A 16,640-nucleotide genomic window follows, 5' to 3' on the forward strand; every position below is an offset into this window, starting at 1 on the left:
CCATCATCCATCCATCCATCCATCATCCATCCATCATCCATCCATCCATCCATCCATCCATCCATCCATCCATCATCCATCCATCATCCACCCATCCATCCATCCATCCATCCATCCATCCATCATCCATCCATCATCCATCCATCCACCCACCCATCCATCCATCCATCATCCATCCATCATCCATCCATCCATCATCCATCCATCATCCATCCATCATCCATCCATCATCCATCCATCATCCATCCATCATCCATCCATCATCCATCCATCCATCATCCATCCATCATCCATCCATCATCCATCATCCATCCATCCATCCATCCATCCATCCATCATCCATCCATCATCCATCCATCATCCATCCATCATCCATCCATCATCCATCCATCATCCATCATCCATCCATCATCCATCCATCCATCATCCATCCATCATCCATCCATCATCCATCCATCATCCATCATCCATCATCCATCCATCCATCATCCATCATCCATCCATCATCCATCCATCCATCATCCATCCATCATCCATCCATCATCCATCCATCCATCATCCATCCATCCATCCATCATCCATCCATCATCCATCCATCCATCATCCATCCATCCATCCATCCATCATCCATCCATCCATCCATCATCCATCCATCCATCCATCATCCATCCATCATCCATCCATCCATCATCCATCCATCATCCATCCATCCATCATCCATCCATCCATCATCCATCCATCCATCCATCATCCATCCATCATCCATCCATCCATCATCCATCCATCCATCATCCATCCATCATCCATCCATCCATCATCCATCCATCCATCATCCATCCATCCATCATCCATCCATCCATCATCCATCCATCCATCCATCCATCCATCCCCCATCCATCCATCCATCCATCCATCCATCCATCCATCCAGTGCTGTGGGAGGTTCTGCTGTAAACTCCTGTGCCATGGCACCTTCACCCCTCACAGCCTGTGCTGGTGGAGCCCTGCAGAAATGCCCAGGGATGTTCATTTTTAATACCTTTAGAGGAGACCTAAATGCAGAATGAATCCTGTGGCCTCTTGTGAGGTTTGTTTGTGACTCCTGAACGTTTTCCTGGTGCTGTGGCAGAGGCAAAGCTCAGATCAGGGATTCCAGCAGGGCTTTGCTTCCACCAAGGTTTTTTTGCAGCTTTGGGATTTTTTCTTTTTGCTGTGCACGAAATGCTCAGTTGGAGCTGTATCTGAGGAGAGCTGAGTTTGCTGGGCATGAGTTTGAGCCAAAGCCATGTTGTGCTGTCTGTCTGTCCAGATGATGATTATGGAAGAGATTCAGGTCCCCCATCCAAGAAAATCCGCTCATCTCCCCGAGAGGCAAAAAACAAGAGGAGATCTGGGAAGAATTCTCAGGAGGACAGGTAAAAAATCAGCTTTGATCTCATGGCAACATTTCCTGTGTGTGGGGAGTGGAACTGCAGTGAGACTGGGGGTTGAGGCAGCTTGGAAATGGGATTTAGGCACAAAGGTGGGTCAGGGCAAGGGGCAGCTCCTGCAGCCTCTCAGGGCATCCCTGTGGTGCCAGGGGTTGGGGACAGCTGGAAGTTTTGTGGCTCTTTGTTCTCCATTTTGGGTAATCCGTAGACCTTAGAGATGCTCAGGAGGGCAACTCAAACTTTAAGATGGATCAGCCCTGCTCCAGAGGCAGCTGGAGGGGCAGGGAAAGGGATTTAGGCACCAGGGTTGACATCCTCAGGTGGGTCAGGGCAAGGGGCAGCTCCTGCAGCCTCTCAGGGCACCCCTGTGGTGCTGATCTCCCTGAGAGGCTACAAACAAGAGGAGATCTGGGAAGAATTCTCAAGAGGACAGGTAAAAAATCAGCTTTGATCTCATGGCAACATTTCCTGTGTGTGGGGAGTGGAATTGCAGTGAGACTGGGGGCTGAGACACTGAGGTGAGGCAGGAATCACCTGGGGAGCTCCTGGCTGCAGGGCTCCATCACTGCAGAGGCAGCTTGGAAAGGGATTTAGGCACAAAGGTGGGTCAGGGCAAGGGGCAGCTCCTGCAGCCTCCCAGGGCCTCCCTGTGGTGCCAGGGGTTGGGGACAGCTGGAAGTTTTGTCTCTCTTTGTTCCCCATTTTGGGTAATCTATAAACCTTAGAGATGCTCAGGAGGGCAACTTAAACTTGATTTTAGGTGGGTCAGCCCTGCTGGAGGGGCAGGGAAAGGGATTTAGGCACCAGGGTTGGCACCCTCAGGTGAGTCAGGGCAAGGGGCAGCTCCTGCAGCCTCCCAGGGCCTCCCTGTGGTGCCAGGGGTTGCGGACACCTGGGAGTTCTGTGTCTCTTTGTTCCCCATTTTGGGTAATCCATAAACACAGAACTTGCTTTGGGAGCTGAAAGTGAATTTTTCCTGTAGAATTTCCATTTTGCAGTGCCCCCAATGATTGCCTCAAGACCTTTGAAATGATTTTTTTTTGTTGTTATGACAGATGTCAGCTTCGGGGATGCTGGTTCTGAAGGTCCACAGGTTCTGCTAGCTGGTTCTTGTTCTGTCACCCCAAGATGTCTTTTATTTTCCAGATCAACCAAATGATCAAATAAAGTGAGGAAGCTTAGGTCAGACTTATGTCAATGAAGAGCAAGATGCACAGAATGGAATTTAAACAATGGCATAAAGACAAATGCTGCCTTCAAATCTATTTAGGATAAACCTTTATTGCATTTCTAAACTGCATATAAACCATCAGAATTGGAACTGGGAAGCCCCTTGTGGGCTGGTTTAAGAGTGAATTTTTCACCTCAATCCGATTATTTCCTGCCTGGTTGAAGTTTTTTTTTGTGATTCAGAGTCTGAAATTTTTCTTCCCAACCCTGATAACTCCACAGACAGCTGAGTAATCCTGAGTATGTCCAGGACAAGTGAAAATTCTCAGCTTGGACATCATTTGCTCTTTACAAGTTGTTGTTTTCCACACAAAAGTGACTGAAATCCAAGCTGAGACAAACACTCAGACTTTCCCCTTCTGTCGTTTGCAGTGAGGATTCAGAAGACAAAGATGTGAAGACTAAGAAAGATGATTCACACTCAGCAGGTAACTATTGTGTAGCTTTAAATCATGTCTGTGAGAGTTGCAGGAGCAGAATTTGAGGCAGAAATTAAATTATTCTGATTTATTTGAAGTCATATGTTGCCTCTGCTGCTGTTTCTTCCCACCCTGCTTTGGGGTAATGGGGTTTTTTTTGTGTTATGTGATGATCCTATAAAATTTATCTTCAGGAGTGCATAGATTGATCCCTTCCCTGCAGCTTTTAGCCAGAATGATCCCAGAGATTCCACCTTGCTGCCTTTTCTTTGCAGATGAAGATTTTGGCAGTGAAGACGATGACGTAGGGGCCGACGACGGCAAAGCCGACAGCGACTACGAGAGCTCCCAAAAAAGCAAAAAAGGAAAGAAAGCTAAACCAGACAAGAACAAGAGAGCAGCCTCCAAATCCAGGAAAAGGCCTGCAGGTAAAAAGGGAAAAAAGAGAAAAAAAAAGAGGGGAAAAAAGGGAAAAAATTAATTCTTTTGCAGAGGATCTTTGTTGGGTGGGTATTGACGAGGTTGAATTGTCCCCACAGTAACTCAGTGAGGGTTTTAACCCCCTGATAAATGCCCTAAAAAGATTTTGCTGCCTCATGGCAGGAGCTGTGTGCTCTGTGCTCTGTACTCAGCCCAGTTTGGGGCCTTTTCCTGCAGAGGACAGCGAGGATGAGAAGGAAGATCACAAAAATGTTCGTCAGCAGCGGCAGGCGGCGTCCAAAGCGGCCTCCAAACAGAGGGAGATGCTCATGGATGATGTGGGCAGTGAGGAGGAAGAGCAGGAGGATGATGAGGCACAGTTCCAGGAGAGTGAGTAAATGGGATGGGAGACAGGAGCACACACAGTTTGCTTCTTGCTGGGACACAAATGGAAATTGTGCTCCAAGTTTGCAGCAAAGGTTTGTGTGTGTGTCCCACAACATTTATCCTCACAAATGGGTAAATCTGTTAATCCCTTTCCTGCTTTTCTTATCTAGAATGAGATTTAAATCATCAAATACTTAAATTATAAATCATCAAATACACAAATTACAGAAATGTGGCTGTGGCAACTTTGTGTGATTTGAAAGCTGCAATCTGTCATGAATTTGCACCACTTACTGTCCTGCAAGCTTGGTTGGTGATGTTCAGTGGGAAATAAACCAGAGCTTCAAATTCCAACTGCTTTGGAATTTTTGCAGTCCAGAGTTTTTAAAGTTCAGTGACAGATTTTAAGATCTAAACTGAAAATGTAAATGACTGAAGAGTTCACTCAATGAATCTGGAAGAATCTGTGAGACACAGCAGCCTCCAAACAGAGGGAGATGCTCATGGGTGGTGTGGGCAGTGAGGAGGAAGAGCAGGAGGATGATGAGGCACAGTTCCAGGAGAGTGAGTAAATGGGATGGGAGACAGGAGCACACACAGTTGGGTTCTTGCTGGGACACAAATGGAAATTGTGCTCCAAGTTTGCAGCAAAGGTTGGTGTGTGTGTCCCACAACATTTATCCTCACAAATGGGTAAATCTGTTAATCCCCTCCCTGCTTTTTTTATCCAGAATGAGATTTAAATCATCAAATACTTAAATTATAAATCATCAAATACTTAAATTATAGAAATGTGGCTGTAGCAACTTTCTATGATTTGAAAGCTGCAATCTGTCATGAATTTGCACCATTTCTTGTTCCTGCAAGCTTGGTTGGTGATGTTCAGTGGGAGATAAACCAGTGCTTCAAAACTGCTTTGGAATTTTGGCAGTCCAAAGTTTTTAAAGTTCAGTGACAGATTTTAAGATCTAAACTGAAAATTTAAATGACTGAAGAGTTCACTCAATGAATCTGGAAGAATCAGTGAGACAAAGCAGCCTCCAAACAGAGGGAGATGCTCATGGATGATGTGGGCAGTGAGGAGGAAGAGCAGGAGGATGATGAGGCACAGTTCCAGGAGAGTGAGTAAATGGGATGGGAAAAAGGAGCACACACAGTTGGGTTTTAGCTGGGACACAAATGGAAATTGTGCTCCTCATTTTTATTGTTTGTCTGTCCCAGCTGGGTTTGCACAGCTCAATTTGTGCTCCAAGTTTGCAGCAAAGGTTGGTGTGTGTGTCCCACAACATTTATCCTCACAAATGGGTAAATCTGTTAATCCCTTTCCTGCTTTTCTTATCCAGAATGAGATTTAAATCATCAAATACTTAAATTATAAATCATCAAATACTTAAATTATAGAAATATGGCTGTGGCAACTTTGTGTACCTTGAAAGTTGGAATCTGTCATGAATTTGCACCATTTCTTGTTCCTGCAAGCTTGGTTGGTCATGTTCAGTGGGAGATAAACCAGAGCTTCAAAACTGCTTTGGAATTTTTGCAGTCCAAAGTTTTTAAAGTTCAGTGACAGATTTTAAGATCTAAACTGAAAATGTAAATGACTGAAGAGTTCACTCAATGAATCTGGAAGAATCTGTGAGACACAGCAGCCTCCAAACAGAGGGAGATGCTCATGGATGATGTGGGCAGTGAGGAGGAAGAGCAGGAGGATGATGAGGCACAGTTCCAGGAGAGTGAGTAAATGGGATGGGAGACAGGAGCACACACAGTTTGGTTCTTGCTGGGACACAAATGGAAATTGTGCTCCTCATTTTTATTGTCTGTCTGTCCCAGCTGGGTTTGCACAGCTCAATTTGTGCTCCAAGTTTGCAGCAAAGGTTTGTGTGTGTGTCCCACAACATTTATCCTCACAAATGGGTAAATCTGTTAATCCCCTCCCTGCTTTTTTTATCCAGAATGAGATTTAAATCATCAAATACTTAAATTATAAATCATCAAATACTTAAATTATAGAAATGTGGCTGTGGCAACTTTCTATGATTTGAAAGCTGCAATCTGTCATGAATTTGCACCATTTCTTGTTCCTGCAAGCTTGGTTGGTGATGTTCAGTGGGAGATAAACCAGTGCTTCAAAACTGCTTTGGAATTTTGGCAGACAAAAGTTTTTAAAGTTCAGTGACAGATTTTAAGATCTAAACTGAAAATGTAAATGACTGAAGAGTTCACTCAATGAATCTGGAAGAATCTGTGAGACACAGCAGCCTCCAAACAGAGGGAGATGCTCATGGATGATGTGGGCAGTGAGGAGGAAGAGCAGGAGGATGATGAGGCACAGTTCCAGGAGAGTGAGTAAATGGGATGGGAGACAGGAGCACACACAGTTGGGTTTTTGCTGGGACACAAATGGAAATTGTGCTCCAAGTTTGCAGCAAAGGTTTGTGTGTGTGTCCCACAACATTTATCCTCACAAATGGGTAAATCTGTTAATCCCCTCCCTGCTTTTCTTATCCAGAATGAGATTTAAATCATCAAATACATAAATTATAGAAATGTGGCTGTGGCAACTTTGTGTAACTTGATGAATTTGCACCATTTCTTGTTCCTGCAAGCTTGGTTGGTCATGTTCAGTGGGAGATAAACCAGAGCTTCAAAACTGCTTTGGAATTTTTGCAGTCCAAAGTTTTTAAGTAGGAAATCCTTAAATAACTGAAGAGTTTATTCAGTGAATCTGGAATTATCTGAGACAAGAGACTTCACCTTGGTGCCTTTTCCTTGCAGATAATTTGAGGGTGTGTTTAAAATGAGTGTGTGTTTTCCAGAGATCTCTTTCTTTGTAGCAGCCCTAAAGTTTAATTGTAAACTTCTCAATGCTTTTTTTCTGCTTTTTCCTGTCTCTGTGGCATTGCTGATGTAAAAACCCCCTCAGATTTTAGCACAGCAGATAAATGGAAGCCCACAAAGTCTCAGAGTCTGTGTCCACAATTTCACTGGCAGATTTCAGCTGTATCTTTTATCTTTTTCTTCCTTTTTTGGGTTTTTTTTTCCCCCAAAAAACCTGAAATTTCCTTATGCTTCCAGCAGATTCAGGAAGTGATGAAGACTTCCTCATGGAAGATGATGATGACAGTGACTATGGCAGTTCAAAAAAGAAAAACAAGAAGGTCTCCAAGAAATCCAAGCCAGAGAGGAAAGAAAAGAAAATGCCCAAGCCCAGGCTAAAGGCTACAGGTGAGTCTGTGCAAGGAAAGGTTCTCAGTTGAAAATCCAGATTTTTCTTTTTGCTGCAGAGCTTGGTTGAAATCTTGGGGTCCTGGACAGCCACAGAAATGTTGGAAAGGCCAAAATCCACGATTGGAAGCAGCAGGAGGGAGTGATGAGCTTGGCTTTAGTTCTTCCTTTAGGGGCTGATTTGGTGGCTCTGTTTTGGTGGTAAAAACCCATGGTAGGAAAAGCTGAGGGGCTGCATTCTGCCTTGGTGCCTCCCAGGCAAATAATAAATAATGACAATTTGTGGCTTTGCTTGGGACTTTGTGAAATGTCAACCAGAGCAGAGCTGGGTGCATTTCTGCAGGAAATTCAAATTATAACAGCAATGTGTGCTCTGCTGGGACAGAGCTGGGTGCATTTCTACAGGAAATTCAAATAACAGCAGCAATGTGTGCTCTGCTTGGACAGAGCTGGGTGCATTTCTGCAGGAAATTCAAATTATAACAGCAATGTGTGCTCTGCTTGGACAGAGCTGGGTGCATTTCTGCAGGAAATTCAAATTATAACAGCAATGTGTGCTCTGCTGGGACAGAGCTGGGTGCATTTCTACAGGAAATTCAAATAACAGCAGCAATGTGTGCTCTGCTTGGACAGAGCTGGGTGCATTTCTGCAGGAAATTCAAATAACAGCAGCAATGTGTGCTCTGCCTGGACAGAGCTGGATGCATTTCTGCAGGAAATTCAAATAACAGCAATGTGTGCTCTGCCTGGACAGAGCTGGGTGCATTTCTGCAGGAAATTCAAATTATAACAGCAATGTGTGCTCTGCTTGGACAGAGCTGGATGCATTTCTGCAGGAAATTCAAATAACAGCAATGTGTGCTCTGCTTGGACAGAGCTGGATGCATTTCTGCAGGAAATTCAAATTATAACAGCAGTGTGTGCTCTGCCTGGACAGAGCTGGATGCATTTCTGCAGGAAATTCAAATTATAACAGCAGTGTGTGCTCTGCTTGGACAGAGCTGGATGCATTTCTGCAGGAAATTCAAATTATAACAGGAGTGTGTGCTCTGCTTGGACAGAGCTGGATGCATTTCTGCAGGAAATTCAAATTATAACAGCAATGTGTGCTCTGCTTGGACAGAGCTGGATGCATTTCTGCAGGAAATTCAAATTATAACAGCAATGTGTGCTCTGCTTGGACAGAGCTGGGTGCATTTCTGCAGGAAATTCAAATAACAGCAGTGTGTGCTCTGCTTGGACAGAGCTGGGTGCATTTCTGCAGGAAATTCAAATTATAACAGCAATGTGTGCTCTGCCTGGACAGAGCTGGGTGCATTTCTGTAGGAAATTCAAATTATAACAGCAGTGTGTGCTCTGCTTGGACAGAGCTGGGTGCATTTCTGCAGGAAATTCAAATTATAACAGCAATGTGTGCTCTGCTTGGACAGAGCTGGGTGCATTTCTGCAGGAAATTCAAATTATAACAGCAATGTGTGCTCTGCTTGGACAGAGCTGGGTGCATTTCTGTAGGAAATTCAAATTATAACAGCAATGTGTGCTCTGCTTGGACAGAGCTGGGTGCATTTATGAAGTCACATCCAACAATTAACCAGGACCTGCAATCAAACACCTTTTAAATCTCATTCAATTGCTCTTCACTTCAGCTTTGCTAATTGGGAATGCTAAAACCACTGTGGGTATGGTCAAACTGCTGCTGAATGACTGGAAAATCCCATTTATTGGGAATTTTTCTGCCTTTTTCTTTCTGCTGCTGCTGAGTTTTACAAAGTTTTTCTTTTTCCAGTGACCCCCAGCCCAGTGAAAGGCAAAGGGAAGGCAGGTCGCCCCACAGCTTCCAAGGCAACAAAAGAAAAAACCCCATCCCCAAAAGAAGAGGATGAAGAGCCTGAAAGTCCCCCAGAAAAGAAAAAATCAGCCAGCCCTCCACCAGAAAAGTCAGGGGATGAGGGATCTGAAGATGAAGCACCCTCTGGTGAAGATTAAAATGGCAGTTGAGGAAAAAAAATCTTTGTTTAAAAAAAAAAAAGAGGAAAAAAAAAAAAAAGAAAAAGGAAAAGAAAACAATACTTAGGGGTAGAACACGGTTTTGGCTGTGGCTTGACTCATGGGCTTTGAATGCTGTCTTTACTTTCAGCTGTTTAATACAGTGTAATTCTTTTTTAATAAGAGGAAACCCTTCTACAGTGAGATTTTGAAGTCAATGTTCTCTGTTGGCCATTCCGTTCTCCCTCCCCTGCCAAATCTGAGAAGCCATTTGAGACAAATTAACAGACCAATATTTGATTTTTTTTACCAATATTTGATATTTTTTTTTCCAATATTTGATTTTTTTTCCAATATTTGATTATTTTTTTCCAATATTTGATTTTTTCCCCAATATTTGATTTGTTTTTTCCAATATTTGATTTTTTTCCCAATATTTGATTTTTTTTTTCCCAATATTTGATTTTTTTTTTTCCAATATTTCATATTTTTTTTTCCCAAGGGTACTGCAGTTGTGAAGCAATAAGGTTTGAGACTGATCTGTGGAAACCATACTTACAAATCCTTAAATAGAATAGATTTTTTTTTTCCCAGTGCTGGTAAGAGCTGTTTAAAACTATTATTCTGTATTTGGAATATATGGGGGAAAAAAAAAATAATGAAGCTTTGCTTTAACAGACTTTGAGATGAGTTTAGTCTCAGCAAAAATGTAGTTGAGCTGATTGCAGTGGAGGAGGATGGAGCACAGGGAGGAATCCTGTGTTTCTTGGATTCAGGCACGTTTTTCATGGAAAGCAATCAAGAAACTCTGAGATGCTCCAGTGTCTTTGATTTTAAAAAGCCCCTCTAGTCAGGATGGGAGATCTTTTGTCTCTGCTGGATAGAAAACTCTTCTTGCTGTAGGCAAATTGCAGCCCATTCCAGAGAAATTCAGATTTTCAACCTCCAGCCTTGCCATGTCCACTCACCCTTCTTTTATTCCTTCTGTAGAGGGGCAGAACAGGGGAGAGAAATGACAAAATCATTTTTAAACCTGCTTTCCATTGGGTATGGTGGGAAATGTTTTTATTATCGATTTTTCCAAGGGAAAAAAAAAAAAAAAAAAAAACAAACCAAAAAAACCAAGCAAACAAATTCCCAGATAGTGTAAAATGAAATTCTTCAGCTTTTGGGGTGAGGGATTTCCTTTTGTGGCTGTGAGCAGAGCATGGCCCTGAGCCAGCCCTGGCTGTTCCTTGGCCGCCCTCACAGAGCCCCAGGGATCCCTGGCACGGGGGGGGGCACTGGGCACTTCCTGTGCCCCCCTAAACCTGTGGGCTCTGTGGGGTCAGCTCCCCCTAAACCTGTGGGGTCAGCTCCTCACCCCTGCCTGTGGGATCTGTGGGGTCAGCCAGCTCCCCCTAAACCTGTGGGCTCAGCCAGCTCCCCCTAAACCTGTGGGGTCAGCTCCCCCTAAACCTGTGGGGTCAGCTTCTCACCCCTGCCTGTAGGGTCAGCTCCTTACCACTTCTGTGGGCTCTGTGGGGTCAGCTCCCCTTCTGTCTGTAGGATCAGCTCCTCACCCCTTCTGTGGGCTCTGTGGGGTCAATCAGCTCCCCCTAAACTTGTAGGATCAGCTCCTCACCCTTCCTGTAGGGTCTGTGGGGTCAGCTCCCCTTCTGCCCATAGGATTAGCTCCTCCTCCTGTGGGATCAGCTCCCTCTATACCTGCAGATTCAGCTCCTCACCCCTCCTGTGGGATGTGTAGGATCAGCTCCCTACCCTTCCCTGTGGGATCAGCTCCCCTGCTGCCTGTGGGCTCAGCTCCTCACTTTTCCTGTGGGATCTGTGGGCTCAGCTCCTCACTTTTCCTGTGGGATCTGTGGGGTCAGCTCCTCACTTTTCCTGTGGGATCTGTGGGCTCAGCTCCTCACTTCTCCTGTGGGATCTGTGGGGTCAGCTCCTCACTTCTCCTGTGGGATCTGTGGGATCAGCTCCCCACCCCTCCTGTGGGATCTACTCCCCTGCTGCAGTGTGTGCTGTAGGATCAGCTCCTCACCCTTCCTGTGGGGCCTGAGGGATTTGCTCCTCTCCCCTCCCTGTGGGGTTTTCTCCTTACCCCATCTGTGGGATCAGCTCCCCTCACCCCTGTGGGACGTGTGGGATCAGCTTCCCACCCTTCCTGTGGGATCTGCTCCCCTTCTGCCTGTAGGATCAGCTCCTCATCCTTCTTGTGGGGCCTGAGGGATCTGTGGGATAAGTTCCCCACATTTCCTGTGGGATCTGTGGGATCAGTTCCCCACATTTCCTGTGGGATCTGTGGGATCAGTTCCCCACATTTCCTGTGGGTTCAGCTCCCCAGGTTCTGTAGGATCTGTAGGATCAGCTGCCCCTGCCTGTGGGATCTGAGGCCCGAGCTCCATGGATGTTTTGCAGGGATCTTTTGCAGGGATCTTTTTGCAGGGATCTTTTTGCAGGGATTTTTTTGCAGGGATGTTTTTTTGCAGGGATGTTTTGCAGTGGGGCCATCCCTGGCAGAGCAGGACTTTGTTGCTGCCATTTTAATCTGCTTTTATCCAAGCAGCCAAATCCTTTCCTTCATTTTTATTTTTATTTTCTGCACTTCATGAACCTCCACAAACCTCAATTTTCACACCCTCAGACAGTTTCCTGCCACGTTTATTGGTGGAAACATTGAAAACTGGACCTGCCATTTTTATTTGGATTTTTTTCCTTAATCCCTCTGTGCTTCTGTCTGTTGCTCACCTTCCCTTCCAGCTTTGCATCCTTCTTGGTTTTTTTGCTTTTTAACTTTTTTGTCCCAGAAGTCCCCATTATTAACCAGCCTCTGGAACGTGACATAAGGCAGCTAATTCATGAATTTGGGATTTCTGGTGGCAGCAGGTTCTGAATCCTCTTTGGGATTTTGGAGATTTCCTCGAGTTAGACACTAAAAATGATCAGAAAGGACCCTGAATGCAGTTCAGGTGGATGGAATGAATATTCCTGCAGCAGCTCAGTGATTGTCCTGTGGGATTCCCTGGCTTTTATTGAGGCTGGTAAATTCCTTTTTCTTAGCAAAATTAAATTTCTCTAACATTCTTGACTCTCATGGAACTCCTGTTGCAGTTACAATAAAGATGATGTTGTTTCATTGTAAATCTATTTTTATTTTTTTACAATGCTTTGATTTTTTTTTATTATTATTATTTTTATTTTTTTTCCAGAACAGATCAGGCTGCAGGGAAATCTCAGTCTTGAAAAAGAAAAAGAAAATGTAATTCCCTCTCCTCTCCCACAGCTCTGCTGGATTGCTGGGAGAGCAGAAATTCCCTCAACTTTTTGAGGGAAATTTTGGGTAATTCTGGGAAATTCTGACCACATCTGAAAAATAAAAATTTGGGGAGTAGCAAACATTTGTGCTACTTCAACTTTTTGGGTAATTCTGGGAAATTCTGGCCACATTTAAAAAATAAAAATTTGGGGAGTAGCAAACATTTGTGCAAATCTCAGATTCCCAGAGCTGGTCCCCAAAATATTTCAAGCTGCTCTTCTGCATTGGATTTTTAGGATTTTCTTTAAATTCGGGTGTGCAGGGAGAGTTCCAGGGGATTTGGTTCTTCACCTGCCACACCTGATGTTTTCTGAAGTGAATTTTGAATTTCTCAAGTTTATTTTATGACTCTCACCTCAAATTTATTTTTGGTTGCTTCATTTCTTTTTTCCTAACACGGTTAAGAGAAGTTAAGGCTGTGAAAATCCAATTTTCTGTTATTTCACTGCAGTTTTTGGGTTGTTTTATCCTTTCCCCTGTATTTCACAGAACTCTTCTGCTTCTCCCACATTCATTTCTGCTGGGTTGGAGGCTGCCTGATGCTTTTTTCTGTCTCACAACCCAAACCCCATAAAAATCCCAATTTTTCAAGATTTTGCAACTTTTCCAAACCTGTTTTGCTGATTGGTTCAAACACTTTGGTCTCTGTTAGAAATTTCACATTTTTACAGACAGGAGCAAATTATCCAGGTGAATATTTCTATTATTTTCAATATTTTTCTTTTAAAGTACATTTTTTTTAATACATAATTTTTCAGCAGCAGCAAAATTTAAATCACCTTTTAAAATGCCAATTTAATTGGAATTAATTAGTATTAAACATTCTGGAAGGAAAGCTGGGATAAAATGCATTTCTTTAGGAGCACCAAGAGATTTTTATGGAGCAGAAAGTTTCATTTACCAAAGGAGGAGCCTTTGAAAGGATTTTGTCACTTTTCCAAACCTGTTTTGCTGATTGGTACAAACACTTTGGTCTCTGTTGGAAATTTCACATTTTTACAGACTGGAGCAAATTAATCAAGCTGAATATTTTTATTATTTTGAATATTTTTATTATTTTGAATATTTTTATTTAAAATACATCATTTTGCAGCAGCAGCAGGCTTCACCCTTTTTTAAAAATATTTTATTTTTAAATACCCGTTAGAATTAATTTGTATTAAACATTCTGGAAGGAAAGATGGGATAAAATGCTTTTCTTTAGGAGCACCAAGAGGTTCTTATGGAGCAGAAAGTTTCATTTACAGGAGGAGGAGGAGCCTTTGAAAAGATTCTCTGTACTTCTGGAGCCTTTGCAGAGAGGTAAAACGGATTTATTCCAAAATTCCCTCCAGCCCTGCCCTGCCCTGCTCTTGCTTTTAAAATCCCCCAATTTCCATCCTGTCCCTGAATCCACAGCAGCACCTCCAGCTCTGCTCTCTGCCTTGGATTGATGAAAATCAGGCAAAATCTGCAATTTTGGAGCTGCTTTGGTTCAGTTCCATGGGGTCAGCAGGACCAGGACAGCTGAGTTATGGGGCTCAGGAGGGGCTTCAAAATGGGGCAGCTGAGGAGCTTGGAATTCAATTACAATTTTTCAAGGCAAAAATCTGAAATTCCTGGGGTTTTTTTTTCCTTTTTTTTCCCCCTTTTTTCCCCTTTTTTTGTTAAATATTCCCTCCACTGATGCTCACAAAGGTACAGGAGCCCCTGAGGGCAGGCAGGTGAGGGAGGGAAGGAATCTGTACCGTGCTGGAAGCTTCTGGAACTGTAGAAAAAAACAACAAAAAAATAACAAAATAACACAAAAAAACAACCCAACGAAAACCTGGTGCTTTGCTTTCCTGTCCTTTTGTTCGTGAAGTGTTTATTTTTCTAACAGATCTAGCGTTGAACACGCGGCTCCCGCCAGCTCCAGGGCGGGCCGGGAGTTTAAAATGGGGCCCGGAGTTCGTTCATCTCCTGAGGGGGAGGAGCGGGAGCGGCTTTGCAGGGACGGCCCCGAGTGCCCCTGAGGGCATTTGGGATGTGTGGCTGTGGGGAGGCCTTGCTGTCACATCTGTCACCAAAAAACGAGAAATTCTCGGGTTTTCTGACCAAAATAGAGCCGGGAGCTGCAGGCTGAGGAGGCAAATCCCAGCGCTGCTGGAACAGGAGCTGTGCTGGAGGAGTTTGGGGCTTTTTTGGGCCTTTCAGAGAGCTCCCCAAGGCCAGCCTGGCTCTGGATTAACCCCACCTTCCCCCTGAATGGTTTCTCATGGAACTCTTGTGTCAAACCATGGAATTTCGGGGGGCCCAGCCCCAGCATGCTCAGTGTGACTGCAAAGCACCCGTGTGCAAACGCGCTGTACAGAGGGGCCAGGGTTTTTTATATATATATTTTGGGATTGAGGGGAGGGAGGAGGGAGGGTGGAGATCCTAAAATCAGCTTAAGCCAGACTTAAATGTGTGTAAAAAACAAAAAAAACAAAACAAAAAAAAAAAAAACCCCAAAATCTTCAATGTGTGAGTGTGCGAGCGGGAGCGTTGCCATCCCATTCCCTTTGTGTTCTCAGCTTTTGGGAGGTTTTTATTTTCTTTTTTCTTCTTTTTTTTTTTTTCTCCCCCCACCTCCTCTCCCCTTCCTGCAGAAGCAATTGTTACAAAAAAAAAAAAAGAAAAAAAGAAAAAAAAAGAATTGTAAATAAGAGCTACGTAAATTTTCGTTGTTGTTGTTTTTGCCATCGTGTCACAGCAAACCCTTGGGTGAAGGTGGAGGAGGAGACTGGCAGCATTTTCTGGTATGCAAAGGAATATTTTTGTCTTGAGTATCCCCTGGTGAGCTTTTAGAAAAAGAAAATATTAAAAAAAAAATCATCAGGCTCTTTGCAGTCCCCTCTCCCTGTCCTTTTTTTTTATTTTTAATTTTTTTTGTTTCATTTTAAAAGCAGGAAAAAGGGGCAGCTGCAAACAAGTCTGTGGGGTTGGGAACTCTTGACAACACTGAGATCTAGCATGGTACTAGGAGTTAAGTCTGAATGTAACATTAATGCTTTATTTAAAATTTAAAAAACGAAACAAAACCACCTTTTTATTTTTATTTTTGTTGTTTTTTTTATTTTTAAGGGGTTGAAGTGAACATGAGTGCTGCCCATGTTCGTGAATTTCTAGATGCAAACCATTCATTGGTAGAATTGTGTGATGGTCTTTTTGTGCTGATTAATTTGACATATTCCCAGTCTCTGTATGTACCTGCAAAGAAAGAAAAACAAAAAAAAAAAAATATAAATAACAAAAAACCCTGCTTTGCTTTGATTGAAAAAGGGTTCCTGGGACTGCATACCTGCTCCTGAGCTCTGTTTTAAGTATGTGTATCCTTCGCTTGTATTTTGTATTAAAAAAAAGAACCACGAGGAAAAAAAACGAACCCTTTATTGTTCAGCATGTTGGAATTGTGTCCCCTCTTTTATTTTTCTCCTTTTTTGGAATATATTAAGCAACTCATTCTTCTGTATCTTTTATTTTCTTTTGTAAACTTTTTGGTTTTGTTTAAAAATGGCTTTATAAAAGGGCTTTTATAACCCATCAACAGCACTGGTGTCATTTTTCTGCTGCTGCAAAGGGGGGGAATCATCCCTGTCAGAGGTAAAAATTGTTCATTTTCCAGGATTTCTGAGAGTTTTGGGGTGAAATCCTTGGAATTCTCCGAGGAGGTGAAGCTGCTTTGGGCCAGGTGTGACTTTTGAGAAATAATCCAGAAAATTCTGCTTTCCCCAGGTTCATGTTTGGGTTATAAATGGAGATTTTAAGGTCCAAAACTGAGATGAGAGGAGGGACAAAACCCTTGGGATGTCATTTTCCAGGATTTCTGAGAGTTTTGGGGTGAATTCCTTGGAAGCCAGCTTTGAGAACTACAAGGGGAGGGAGAATTAAATAATCCAGAAAATTGTGCTTTTTGAAAATAACTCTTCCTGGAATTATAAACTGAGATTTTAAGGTCCAAAACCAATTTGAGAGAGAGATGGGAGGAGGTCCCAAGCCCTTGGGATGTCATTTTCCAGGATTTCTGGGAGTTTTGGGGTGAAATCCTTGCAAGCCAGCTTTGAGAACTACAAGGGGAGAATTAAATAATCCAGAATATTGTGTTTTCTCCAGGCTCTTCTGCAGTTATAAATGGAGATTTTAAGGTCCAAAACTGAGATGAGAGGAGGGACAAAACCCTTGGGATGTCATTTTCCAGGATTTCTGAGAGTTTTGGGGTGAATTCCTT

General features: G+C 43.3%; 1 protein-coding gene across 2 annotated transcripts in view; it reads left to right on the forward strand.

The window, feature by feature from the left end:
* The window catches only part of NUCKS1 (nuclear casein kinase and cyclin dependent kinase substrate 1), a 31,419-nt gene extending 15,464 nt beyond the window's left edge, over positions 1 to 15,955 (forward strand). The window contains exons 3-8 of one of the 2 annotated variants that reach the window (XM_071450438.1): positions 1,309 to 1,414; positions 3,032 to 3,087; positions 3,354 to 3,506; positions 3,736 to 3,888; positions 6,964 to 7,113; positions 8,900 to 15,955. In XM_071450438.1, coding sequence (XP_071306539.1) covers positions 1,309 to 1,414; positions 3,032 to 3,087; positions 3,354 to 3,506; positions 3,736 to 3,888; positions 6,964 to 7,113; positions 8,900 to 9,099 — 818 coding nt within the window. In that variant the 3' untranslated portion in view covers positions 9,100 to 15,955. The remainder of the gene's footprint in view (positions 1 to 1,308; positions 1,415 to 3,031; positions 3,088 to 3,353; positions 3,507 to 3,735; positions 3,889 to 6,963; positions 7,114 to 8,899) is intronic. The other variant, XM_071450439.1, reaches the window with a different exon arrangement.
* The last annotated feature ends 685 nt before the right edge of the window (positions 15,956 to 16,640 follow it).

Source organism: Agelaius tricolor, unplaced genomic scaffold (genome assembly GCF_023055355.1).
Source record: "Agelaius tricolor isolate 1412-34295 unplaced genomic scaffold, bAgeTri1.0.p SCAF_30, whole genome shotgun sequence".
Classification (NCBI taxonomy): Eukaryota; Metazoa; Chordata; class Aves; order Passeriformes; family Icteridae; genus Agelaius; species Agelaius tricolor.